General features: G+C 52.2%; 1 protein-coding gene across 4 annotated transcripts; it reads right to left on the bottom strand.

Annotated features, from left to right (window-relative positions):
* Positions 1 to 2,576: 2,576 nt before the first annotated feature.
* MXRA8 (matrix remodeling associated 8) lies at positions 2,577 to 12,764 on the bottom strand. 4 transcript variants are annotated; one of them, XM_072608494.1, is made up of 12 exons: positions 12,585 to 12,764; positions 12,259 to 12,479; positions 10,847 to 10,870; positions 10,343 to 10,642; positions 10,018 to 10,119; positions 9,027 to 9,515; positions 8,394 to 8,570; positions 7,357 to 7,518; positions 6,999 to 7,029; positions 6,782 to 6,858; positions 6,482 to 6,559; positions 5,064 to 5,265 (listed from the first exon to the last, which is right to left on the bottom strand). In XM_072608494.1, the coding sequence occupies exons 2-12, from the start codon at positions 12,308 to 12,310 to the stop codon at positions 5,240 to 5,242; spliced, it is 1,518 nt and encodes a 505-aa protein (XP_072464595.1). In that variant the 5' UTR covers positions 12,311 to 12,479; positions 12,585 to 12,764; the 3' UTR covers positions 5,064 to 5,239. The 4 variants fall into 4 exon arrangements, with proteins under 4 accessions (XP_072464597.1, XP_072464596.1, XP_072464595.1 ...); XM_072608496.1 differs by lacking the exon at positions 8,394 to 8,570 and having other exon boundaries at positions 2,577 to 5,265; XM_072608493.1 differs by having other exon boundaries at positions 12,259 to 12,657.
* Positions 12,765 to 13,123: the final 359 nt, after the last annotated feature.

Raw genomic sequence — 13,123 nt, forward strand, 5'->3', positions numbered from 1 at the left:
ATTTATAAGTACATACACCATAAATATGAAGTGAATAAATACAAATAAATATGAAAAATGGATCTTCCTGTATTTATTGGGAAAGTGGAGGCCTATGGGTGGGGAACACTACATATATGGTCAGACTCAGTTGGTGTGTTGGCTGGTTTCATAGCACTGCCTTTCCCTCCCTTTTTCCTTTTCTTTTTTATTTGTTGTTACAAAGTCTGGCACTTGGGCTAGGTAAAGGGGAAGCAGGGATATATTTGGAAATGAAGATAATATTTGAAAAATTATTAAAATTTTAAAGTCAGAACCCCTTAGCTCGTCCCCTAGACTAGATCCTCTTCCCCCCTCCTCCTCTTGCCCCACCCCCACCCCAGTGACGCTGAGCATGCCCTGATTTCAGCTCTGGACAGTGAGAGGGTTCCCCTCTACTGACCCTGTGGCCACTAGAGGGAGACAGGAGAGTTGGAAATGGAGCTTCGGAAGGAGAGAGGGGGAGAGAGAGGAGTGGATTCTGTCTTCTGGGTTGGAACCAGCCTGCCCGGAATGGCAGACAAAGGAGCCTAGATTTGAGTCGGTAACCAGGGTCTTTGAGGGTCTTTGAGCTGGGAAAGGACCACAAATCCTTAGGAAAAGTGAGATCATAGTGCAAAGATGCCCAGAAATTAGAGATTCAGCATCAACTAGTCTGACCCCCTTGTTTTACAAATGGGGAAATTGAGGCCTTGAGTGCAAAAGTGACTCAGGATCCAAACCCAGACCCTTTGCCTCCAAAGTCATTGCCTCTTCTAATGAACTGTTCACTCAATAACTCAACCAACACGCATTTAAGCAACTATTATGTGCCACGTCCCCTGTCGGGCACTGGGGGAACCAGACAAAAGGGAGAAGATGAAATAAAAGCTCCTCGCCCTCCCCCTTGATTCCCCTGCCTAGGCTACACAGGACTCTCCCCACACAAACTCAGAGCTCCTTGGTCTTGGGGGCCTTCCAACTCAGGGAGCCGTGCTGCCTGAAGGAAAAAAATTACTGTAAACAGCAAAACCTCAGAAACTCCTGCTGCCCACGTCACCAGTCTGTCCTCCAAAGCCGGCAGCCCAGAGATTCAAGAGAGACCCAGCAACCTCAAAAATTTGGGAGTCCAAAGGCCTGGAGTAGCAGAGACCTAGGATCCCAGGACCCCAGGCATCTGAGAGCCCAGATATCTGGCAATCTAGAGACCCAGAGATCCAGTAACTCAGGAGCCCAGATACTGAGAAGCCCAGTGACTCAGGAGAGAAGGAATTCAGATACCCAAAAGCATTTGGCACAAGGAACAAGAGACTCACAAGCCCAGAGGAATGGGAAAATCCAAGGACAAGAATTATCCACATACCCAGGGACCCAGACATCAGGAACTCAGAGACCTGGAAGTCAGAGGACCAGGAGCTCAAGTATGTGGGAGCCCAGAGGCCCCAAAGCCCAGAGGGCCAGAAGCAACATAATAACTCAGGACTCCTGAGATCCAAGGGCTCAGAAATCTAGGAATCCAGAAGTCCATTACCCAGGGACCTGAGAACCCTAGCCTAGGAACTAAAGGAATACAGTTGTTGGTCTCAACCACTTAGGAGAGCCTGGGATTACAGCACCTTCCCCCCCAGCCCACTAGCTATCTGAGATAGGGAAAGAAGATGCCAGGTCATGGACCCTGAGAGTTTTCTGCCTTCTACAGGGCCTAGCCTGGTGGTACCTCCCACAAACCAGTCAGATACATTTCTAAGCAGTCAGCTTGGGAAGCTAGTTTGGGTGGGTGAGTGGGGATTCAGGGCACATTTGCTACCCCCAAGGCCCATAGGATGTAAGTAGGGGAGGGTTAGCCAATCCAATCCAACAAGACATTATGAAGTGTCTATATGCGCTGGGCACTGAAAAGTGGTTCCTGTCCCCAGTGGCCTTGGAGCTTCCTGTCCTCATTGGCCCCCCAGCATTTTCCCTCTCTGTGTTTTTCTTTCTCTTTTTAGTCTTTTTCATGATGACTGTCTATCAGTCTATCTAGCTTTGTCTCTGAGCACAAGATTCTTAACTTGGCTTTAAAGCACTTCCTGGCTCCAATTTAACCTATGCAAGCCTTTTGCTTTTCCTTTCTTCAAATGCCACTTCATCTTCCCTCCCTCCACCTCCACACTTTCACCCACCCATGAAGCTTTTTCTCCTACAATTAATCTCCCTGCTTTAAAAATCTCACTCAAGAGCAGCCTGAAAGGGAACGTTGTGAAAATCTTCAGTTGGTCCTAGAAAGAGAAGGGAGATGGGTCTTGTTCTTAGGAGATTTTTGAAATTCAGAGGTCAATGGGGATGAGACAGCTGGGGAGAAGGACAAGGAATGGGGAGTGGCAACGCCACCTGGGGGTGGGGGGAGCCAGATGGTAGAGCCAGGTGGGTCCTCTTCGTCATAGGTGTGGTGGCAGCTCCCAGTAGGGCTGGAGGTCCAAGGCGGCAAGGGTGGCGATCTATGGCAATAGGGCTGAAAGTCCAAGATGGTGGCCCCAGAAAGGAGATACCACCATGGCTTAAAACTATGTCACTAAATGACAACGCTGAGAGAGAGAGGCTAAGACCACAGGTACCTTTGGCCTTTATTGGCTCCATTGCTATGATGTAGATGAAAAATATACAGGAGGATATACCAGAAGGACAAGCAGATGACCATGGGGTCAGTGGAGTCCAATTCAAGAAGTGTAAAATGGTTGAAGGCAGCACCAGGGCTAATGGGTTGAGGGAAACCCATCCCTCCCTCAGCCACCCTGGGCACAGTCAGGAGTGAAAATCAACCACAACACCCAACACCACCTGGCAGGAATTCCAGCTGAGAGCTGAGGATGGTGCATGATGGGATAAAGGAGGTCGTGGAAGGCCAGGGAAGGAGAGTGATAGAGATGGGGATGGGGAATACCTGGTTTCCTCAAGACTCAGCTCCTTCTGCAGGAGGCCTTTCCCTGGTTTCAGTGGGTAACTATGCCTCCTCTCCTAAGCTACCATGTCTCTGGCCTGTATATACCTAAACATATGCGTGCATTCTCCCTTAGAATGTAAGTTCCTTGAGGGAAGTGAGTCAGTATGTTCTTACTATGTGCTAGGTACTGTGCTAAGTGCAGAAAACAGGCCCTGCTCTCAAGCAATTCACAATCTAATCGAGAGACTTTTGTATGTCATCCCCAGAGCCAAGTGCAGTGTCCAGGACACAGTAGGTTCTTAACGATATCAGTAGACCCATTGTGGGCCAGTGGGGGCATGCTTTGCCAGGTGGGAGAGAGATATCTCCAATCCACTTTGAAATCCCAGGGACAGTTCCACAGCTTGAGTACCAGGCAGGTGGTGCTAATGGGGGTGGGAGTGGGGGCCATCCACACACCAGTTCTCTGTTCTCTTGACACTATCTCTCTCCCACCTGGCAAAGCATGCCCCCTCCTCTCCCAGCCATCAGTGACTAGAACAGGGGTGGGGAACCTGTGACCTTAAAGCCACACATGACCCTCTAGGTCCTCAAGCACAGCCACAGAACTGTGAAATTTGGATTCAATCCGAAGGCTGCACTTGAGGACCTAGAGGGCCACCCAGGCCCCAAGTTTCCCACCCCTGGACTAGGGTTTTGAAGAAAAAGGGTATTGTTGTGTGACTGACCACTCTAAATGGAGCTAGGAATGATACAGAAAACTCCTAGCACCAGGTAATAACAGAAAAATCCACATAACCCAGAGAGAGTGCAACTAGTCACGCCTCAGTGACCATATAACCCACTCGTGTGGAATAAATAACAGTGCACATCACTCCTGACTGGCACGGGCTGGTCCGACAGGGAATTGGCCTGTCCTTACCCCCCACTGACCCACACTGGGGTTGGGGGAAGGAATAGTAGACGTTAATTTTGCAACCAATTGCCCACAAAGTGTGTATAGCACAGTCACATCATTGCCTACATTGGATTGCTGAGGAGTTTCTGGGGTTTCAATGAGGGCACTGGGGGAGGATGCTAACCTCCAGGACCTGCCAGTACCCAGGCCTTTCCACTCCCCTCTGGATTACATGGACCAGCATCTGTGGTGGGGGAGGTGAGGGAAGTTTCCATCGCCCAATTACCCAGAGTCAACCCTAAACTCTCCTCGGGGAGAATCTTGCAGCAGACTGTGAGGGTCCCCACTCAGTCCTCCCCCTCTCCACTCATCTCCCATCCACCAGCTGGGAGTGCCCCAGGGGACACCCTCCCAATGAACAGCTCTTGAAGCACAAATTTGCAAAGATTTCCAAACCAGCAAAGTTAAAATTGTGAGTTTCTCCCCCATGTCACTTTCTTCTCTCCCTCCCTATGACACTTGGCATCCATTCAGTTTCTTCCTTCTTTCCTATCTCCTAATTTCCTTTCTAAGTCAACTCCCTAGGAGTTCTGTCAATGAGGTTTTCCCCGAGGGTTCCTCTGGAGCTCAGTTCCACTTGGCAGGGTAGTCATATCTTCTTCCATCTCCAGCCACATGGTGCCACCCCTTTGGGGTAAGCAGAGCCAAAGTCATGTAATGAGGGCTCGTGCATAGTCTCAGGAAGGGAGGAGGAAAGAATTCCAGTGTGGGGGTCAAGGTACAGTGGACCAAAGAGAGTCTAGGGCAGGAGAGCACCAGGTCCTGCTCCAGCAACCAATGCCAAGGCCAGAGGGAAAAAAAGGCTTAGAGTACAGACCTGGCATGATACAGCCTGGGCACCAGTTGCTGGCAGGGGTAGAGGAAGTAGTTTAAAACAGTCGGGGAGTGGTTCAGGAAGCCAGTCCTAGCTTGTAGAGAGTGGAGGGACATAGGGAATGTCCCCCTATCCTGACTCACAAGGCACCAGTCCAGGTGTGTCCTATGTGCCTTGGTCCATTGGTGGGAAGGGTGAGCCAGGTACAGGGGCAAGGAACCCCATAGGAGACACTGCCCTGAGAGATCCTAGGGGCAGGAGAGGCTTCAACTTTGGGCACAGAGGGAGGGTCCAGCCCTGGGCCTCTGAGCCTGAGAGAAAGGTAGGATGTGGACAGTCTAGCACAAATGGGCTTCTCACCCCCAAACTCACCCCATCCTGGTGGCCAAGATCCAATCAAACCCCAAAGGGAGCGGGACCTGCCGCAGGGGTGGGCCAGACCAAATGGAAGTCCTGGGTGAGTGGGCGGAGGCCATGATGGGGATAGGGGCAGTGGGGGCAGAGTTGGGGAAGGGGGATCTTCTGAAGATGGAGCTGACGCCAGAAGTCTTCATTTACAGTATTCCTTCCGGAACTCTAAACATCAAAGAAAGAAAAAAAAAAGGATTAGTTTCAGTCAAAGCCTGGGAACCACAGACAAGGGTTGGCCTCCATCTTCACCAGCAACAAAGCAATCACACATATGTGTATATGTGTGTGTGTATTAAAATTTTATATATTTTTATAATATTATATACACATATCCAATCACACTCTGAGCTTGTATCCGACGCGCTGAAACTTGACTTTATCATGGTGATGTCACTTTGGTCCTCTTCAAGAGCAAAGGACAACAACCAACCAACCAGATTTAAACTTTTTAAAGCATAAATCAGCTCATTTGAGCATCACATGGCTTTCGGAGGGAGGTGCAATTTTTGACCCCATTTCTCTGGAGGTAAAAGTGAAGCTCACGGAGATATAGAGGGATGCAGGGATTTGCTCAGGGTCACATCCCTGGTAAGTGGCTGAGGTGGGATTCGAACCCCTTACTGGACTCCAGTAGGACCAGCACTCAAAGCAGAGAGTGCACTTCCTCTGGCTCACAGAGCAACAGCTGGGGTGTGCCTACCCCACTGTGGGGGGGGGGGAAGCAGAGAGCAGAGCCGGGGCAGAGGACCCCAGAGAAGACGCTGCCCCACCTTGTGATGTAATGAACACTGGCTGTGGAGTCCCAGGCCTGACTTCAGATCCTGACTCGTATTGATAATAAAAGTGGGCCTTTCTAGAACACTTTAGCCTTCACAAAGCACTTTACAAAAAATATCTCATTTGATCCTCAACAATCCTGGGAGGTAGCTGCTACTGTTATCCCCATTTTATAGATGAGGAAACTGAAGCAAATTGAGGTTAAGTGACTTGCCCAGGGATATACAGTTGTCTAAGGCAGGATTTGAACTCGTTCTTTCTGATGTCAGCTCCGGTGCTCTAACCACTACACCACCCACCCCAGTCTGCTACTTTCTGCCTTTGTGACTATGATGGAGTCATTTATTTCTGGTACTCAGTTTTCTCCTCTGTAAAATGAGGAGTCTGGGCCTCATTCTACCCTTCCCTCTATGCCCAGGTGAGGTCTCAAGCCAGTATCTCCCCAGGGGTCCTTTGCCCACATACACTGATTCCCCTTCCCAGCAATGGACCAAAGCCCCTAAGACATGCCCTGGCTGGTTCTTGTGAGTCAGGACAGAGGGGTTCCCTGATCTCCTGTGCCCTTGGATGCCCCCCTCCACACAGACACACCAACGTCTCTCACCTCTGTCTAAGTCAATATTTTTGGCTAGGGTTCCCAAGGCCAGATCCACTCGCTCCTTTAGGATGTTGTTTTTATAATCTAGGAAGAAAGAGGAAGAGAGTTTTAAGAGACAACAGCACCTCTGCCCCAACCCCAGGACATGATGGGGGACAGCTCCATCCAGGGACAGTGGCTGCATGTATACCTCCTAGGCTCCAGGACAAAGTTGTGGATACCATCAGCATCTCCCCAGAATCAAGACAGGGTTTGTACCTCAGTTTACCCTCTCCCTCCAAGGTAATGAATTCCCCCTTCCCTTACCCAGTCTGATGTCCTCATTCCTAAGCTGAGACAAGTCAGCTGAATCCACTGAAAATTCCTTCAGATTAACGTCTTTCCTGGAAAGAGGAGAGGAAAAAATCAGTTAGAAACTGGGGCAGCAGGGATGCAGAGAGGGAGAAAGAGGGCGGGAGGATTCTCAGAGAACCCTGATAGCATTGAGGGCCATGGAGGAAGAGGAGGGCTGGGCCACACTCACCCGCCTGACTTCTTTACATCGTATGCATAGCCTAGGGAAGTAAGACACAGGGGAAGGGTTAGATCGTTCCCTGGCCCCAGTCCTGCTATCCCAGTCCCAATTTCACAGACCCTGGGCCCCAGCAGGGAGAATCAGGTTTCTATGTTCTGTGTGTCCCGCCCTAGGAAGCAAGCTCATGCATGTCCTCCTCTGGCCAGGAAGGTCTTCCTCCTATCTAACCCATGTTCCTCTGCTCCAGCTTAGGCCCACATCCTACCCCTTTCCTGATTTGGCCCACAGGAAGGTCCTGAAGTGTCTGTGAGTGGAGAAGGGGAAGATGAGGCAGACTGGAGAGCCTTGGGAGACCCCAGGGGCTCACCTCTCTGCTTTCGCCAATGGCGAGTGGCGAGGACCACAGTGACGAGAAGGAGGATGAAGAGGAGTGGAGTGGCTAGAACATAGCCCAGCTGCTGGAAGAAGTGGGCCCGGCTTTCAGGGATGATAACATTGATGACATTGTGACCTTGGACCACTGGGGGGTCTGCAAGAGAAGCCCCAGGAGTCAGGGATCCTAGTCCAGAACATGGGACTCAGAGCACAGAACCCAGAACCCAGAACTCTGAAGAGATCAATGAGGCTTAGAAGTCAGAGCTCAGACTTCAAAAGCCAGAACTTGGAGCCCAAAACTCAGAACTCAGCTTCAAATTGCTCCCAGAACTTGGAGCTCAGAATTTGGAGCCCAGAACTCAGCTTAAAAATGAGCCCAGACTTAGAGCCCAGAACTCAGAACTCAGCCTAAAATTGAACCTAGAACCTGGAGCCCAGAACTCAGAATTCAGAACCCAGAACTTAGAATCATATTATAGTATTATTGCTTTAGAACCAGTAGGGCTTTATAGGCTGTCCAGTGCAACCTTCCTCGTTTTGCAGAGGAGGAAACTGTGGCCTTGTCTCTCTGTGGTTCTGTGGCTCTCTCCCTCTCCATCCCTATCTGTCTCCATCCCCAGCTGCCTCAGAAGATGTAGAGGTCACAACATAACCAACTCTCCCTTTGCCCCAAATCTCCTCCATCCCCAGGCTGGCCTGTCCCCAAGTCTTGGCTCTTGATGGGACAATGCCAGTCACTATATTCTTTGTCATAAAAGCTGCCATTTGCCACAGCTCCACCCCTCAGAGCAGATATGGGGATTTGGGGGGAGGAGGGAAGTCTCCCCCTCCCTTCCCTACTCCCCTGTTTTGCTCTGATTTAAGAATGACCTTTATGTGAGAAGAAATATGGAGTGAATGCCAAATGTCGTTGGCTGGGGATGTGGGAAGGAAGGCAGAGAGGGAGGGAGGGAGGGAGGGAAGGGAGAAGAAGGAGAGGAAAAGGGGGAGAAAGGGAGGAACTGGCTTTGTTTTTTCTGGGACCCGCACCTGGAGCCAGCCAGGCCAGGTTCTTGCCAATGGAAAAACTGGGCTGCTCCCCAGACCTGCTGGGCCACGCCCCAGCACCAGCCCGCCAGGAGACAGCCTCCTTCTGCCAGCAGAGCTTAGAATCCCAGGATTCAGAGTTGGGAGGAAGCAAAGAGACTGCCCAGTCCAACTTCCCAACTATAGAGGAGGAAACAGCTCAGAAGAAGAGCAGTGATTTACCCACCCCACCCCCCCAAGTCCAGGGTACCAAGGGTCTGTGCTGCCTCCAGATTCTGGGCTCTCTCCACTTCCCTGCTGCCCCTTTTAGGCTCTGCTTGCCTTGGGTGGATGCCCTCCCCAGAGCCTAGGTGCTGGAGGACAGGCTGTACCAGAATATCTCATATATAATACTTCAACATTTGTAAAGCACTTTCATTTAAAATTCACACAGTTCTAATATTATCCCCATTTTGCAGATGAAGAAATTGCTTCTCGGAGACAGTGAGTGACTTGTTTAGTCTTGGAGGTGAGATTTGAATCAGGTCAAAGAATCACAGGTCCTCTCATTCCAGGGACACAGTGCCTTCAGAGGAATGAATTTCTCCTCCACTAACCATCGTCCCCCTCAAGGTCTGATCCCCGGAGACCACTTACCAGCAGGAGAACGGTTTCGGCTCTGGCTACTACGGTTGCTAGGGGTTTCCTCAGGCACCAGGGGAGGGCGGCGGGGTTGAGGGGAGGGTTCTGAGACAGTCAGGTGGAAGATGCGCCTCTCATGGAGTCCACAGTAGTGATGGTGCAGATGACAGGAATAGGTGCCTTCATCTGCCAGCTCCAGGGGGTCAATGCTCAAGGAGAAGTCCCCCTGGGCAAAAGCATCTGTGCTGACCTCCATTCGCCAATGCAGAAAGGGGGGGGCAAAGACACGCCGTTCACCGGAGGCATACAGGTCCAGCAGGCGGTCAGCACGGTCATGAGGGACACCTGGAGGCTGGCGGTCCCAGTGCACTACCTGCTGCTCCTCCTCCAGGTGCCGTTCAGTCCATACCTGGGCTCTGTTCACACAGGTCAGCATTGCTGGGGAGCCCCTCTCTACCACCAGAACCTCCTTCTCACCGTCCCAGTGGGCACCAGCTGCTAAGGCTGGGAGGAATGCAGGAGAGGATAAATAGAGTCAGTGCCAGAGGTCATGGGGGTCATATGGGGTTATTTGGACTATCAAAATCATGGGAGTCATTTGGGTCATGTAGGTCATGGGGGTCATTTGGATCATGTAGATCATGGGGGACATTTGGATTATGGAGGCCATTGAGGTAATTGACATCATGGAGGCCATAGGGGTCATTGGGATCATGGAGGTCATGCGGTCATGTGGGGTTATCTGGACAATGGAGGCCATGAAGATCATTGAGATCATGGAGTCCCTGGGGGTCGATGAGGTCATTGGGATCATGGAGGCCTTGGAGGTCACTGGCTTCACAGAAGCCATGGGGGTCATAGGGGCCACAGGGGTGGCTCTAGTGAGCTAGGTTAGTGAGATCACACACTTTTTGGCTACGATCCAGAGGCCAGAGCCTGGGAACAGCAGTGGGACAGTGTTAGGAAAGGAGTAATAAACAGGTTGCTAGAGGGTTGGGGGACTCACGGTCATCAGTGACCTGCAGTAGAATGGCGAGGGTCTCGTAGAGGTGGCAGTAATGATGGTGAAGGTTACAGGTGTACAAACCTTCATCCTGCTCCTCCACAGCTGCCGAATGCAGAGACAAGAGGCAGGAGATGAGAGACAACGGACGCAGAGAAAGAGAAATAGGCACAGAGGCAGGGCCAGGGACGGAGACTCAGGCAGAACTTTCCCTTCCACATCCCCTCCCCTCCCCCTCCCCCAGCACCACAGGACTCTGGCCCCTTCGCTTCCCACCCCTGGTCAGGGCCCATTTTCTAGTGCTACCCGCTCCCCATCTCTTTCTTACAGTGGATGATCAGAGAGAAATTGCCATCCTGGAAGGCTGTGGGAGCCAGGAGGAGGCGGCCTCTGTCCCTGGCCGCATAGACGCGCTGCTCCCCGGCAGAATACATGTCCAGAAGTCGGCGTGCAGGGACACCAGGGCCGCCACTCAGATCCCAGTGGACCACTCGCTGCCGGTCATGTAGCCGGTCCTGAGTCCACACCATCCGCGGGCTTTGGCAGCGAAGCAGGGCTCGGGCTCCCGCAGGCTGGTTCAGAGTGACTTCTGACACCACCGTGCTGGCTCCTGACCCGGGGGGCGAAGCTGTGGGGCGGGTAGAGAGTCAACGGGACTGAAGCGGGGGCTTCAGGAAAGAGGCCAAGGGGCTGTGGGGGCAGGAGTTGGCGGGAAGTGAGTACCCCATGAAGACTGATGGGGTGCATCAGAGCAGGACTATGGCGGCTGAGGAAACTCGGGGGATTTGTGGGGGCAGAAGCCTGTGTGCCTGTGGGGGAGTGGCTCACTCACCTGAGAACAAGTGGACGCTGCAGCCTAGAAGGGAGGAAAAGGAGGACCATGGCATGAGAGGAGGGCAGTGGCAAGGCTGAGCACTCCCTCCCCTCAGCTGGGTGCCTCTGGGGTCACAGGGTCCCACATTTTCTTCCTTTAGTGGCCTCAGACCCAGGCCAGAGGAGGAGAAAAATGTGCTAAATCAGCAGCATACAATGGAGCTACTGGCCAGACTTTCTTACTCATTCTAGAGGCAAAGGGTCCCAGGCTCTCTTTTCCCCAAACTTGCCCCAGGATGGAATCCAGCCTCTGACCAAACTACCTCTTTCCCCTCTAAAACTACTCTCTTCCTCAAACTTGTCCCACTAACCAAACCTGTTTCATCAATCCTTTTCCTTCCCCCAAATCTATCCCATCCCTCAAACCTACTCCACCCCCTAAACCTGCATCCTTTTCCCAAAACCCTCCCCTTCCCCAAAACCTGCTTCAACTTCTAAACCTCTTTTCTCTCCAAATCTACCACTCTTTCCAAGCCCCTTTCCCCAGATCTACTCCCCACTCCTAAACCTGCCTATCCCACATCTATCCATCCCCTAAAGTCATCCCTTCTCTCCAAGTCATCCCTCCTTGAAACTGGTCCTCAGAGCCTGCCAGATCTCTCTCATCCCTCAAATCTTCCTCTTTTATATCCCCCAAATCCATCTTTCTCCCAAATCCATCCCATCCTCCAAATCTATCCCTCCCCAAAACTTACATACTTCTCCAAGACCTCTCTTCCCCCCAAATCTTGCCCAGCCCCCAAAATCTATCCTTCCCCTAAACTTTCTCCTTTGCTCTCAAAACATGCCCAGGTTCTCCCAAACTCCCTATTATGTCCCCCCACTCCAGTCCTGGTCCTTGAGGATGGGTCTGATTCCTCTCAGACACATAGACCTAAGGGGAATTGGGCAGTGGGAGTGTTAGGGTCTTCACTTGATGTTTGGGACAGCTCAGAGAGGCCATTCCTGACATCCCTTACCTCCTATATCTACAGTCCAGAAAGATGGGGGATTGCACAGTCTCTCACCCCACCCACTCCCATCCACAGCCCCTCCAGTGGCAGAGAAATCTTTGCTAAGTAAATTTTTGTATTCTGACATGCACGCTTCACATTCCATTAGGTTCCAGACTCCTATGGACTCCAGCCCCTAGCCAGTTCTGGGAGGGGAACAGATAAGGTCATTGCCTGTCTCTGGGGGTTGGGGAGAGGAGAGGAGGGCAGGGAGGCTTCTTCTCAGCCTTCACCCTGATCCCCAACCCTCAGAAAGCCTGGACCCCCTTCCCCCAAAGAGATCCCATCAGGGTCACCCGAGGACACACAGAACTCAGCACCACCCCCCTTTACCCCCTCCCCCAGCATCCCAGTCCTGCCCTGGATGTCCAGCACTTACTCTGCAGAAGCAGGAGATGCCAGAGGAGGACTTTTCTGGGTAACTGCTCCATGTTGACTCAGTCCCTGCCTGGCCTGGCCTGGCTCGGGCTCCTCCTCTCAGTTGCCTCTGCCTGGCTCTGGCCCTGGCACCCTATCGCTGACTCTTCGGATCTCCCCCCGTCTCTTGGTCTCTCCGTTTCTCCTTCTCTCTGTGTCTCTCGGTCTCTTTGTCTCTCTCCCCTTGAAAAACAAGTTAAGACAGAGTTGTTCTCTGCCCCCACCCCTGGCCTGGATATGACATCACTGAGCCCGCCTGGAGCTGGGCCCTGGGTCGGACAGACAGACCTGGCCCTGGCCTGCTCCCCCTCTCCCTGGGGCTGCTGGGCTCCTCAGTCTCTCCCTCCCAATTCACAGGAGGGAGGAGGTGGGAGAGGGCGGGGGCTTGCAGATTTCCCCCAGCTCCTCCCCCTCCCCTCAGCTCCTCCTCCCCCTCCTCCTCCTCCTCCTCCTCCTCCAGCTGCTGGAAGACTGGGAACCAAGGCAAGGTCCAGTAGGATCCTTACCCCACACCCAGCCCAGCCTGGAGGGAAAAGCCTCCTCTTCTTCTCCTTCCTAATCCTCGTGGGAGAGAACCCAGAGGCCCCATTGAAGGGGACCCAACTCTGCTCTGCTCTCTTCCTCCATGAGAGGGGACCCACTTCTGATTCTTAAGCACCAGGTCTTCTATCCAAGAGGACCTCAACTCCGATCTCTAAGTATTGGCCCCTCCATCAGAGAAGACCTAGCTGCACACTAGGCTACAGGCTCTCCATCAAAAACCACCCTAAACTCTGACTTCCAAACGGTAGCCTCACCATGCCAGGGAACCCTAGCTCTGCTCTCTG

This window comes from Notamacropus eugenii, chromosome 5 (assembly GCF_028372415.1).
Source record: "Notamacropus eugenii isolate mMacEug1 chromosome 5, mMacEug1.pri_v2, whole genome shotgun sequence".
Lineage (NCBI taxonomy): Eukaryota > Metazoa > Chordata > Mammalia > Diprotodontia > Macropodidae > Notamacropus > Notamacropus eugenii.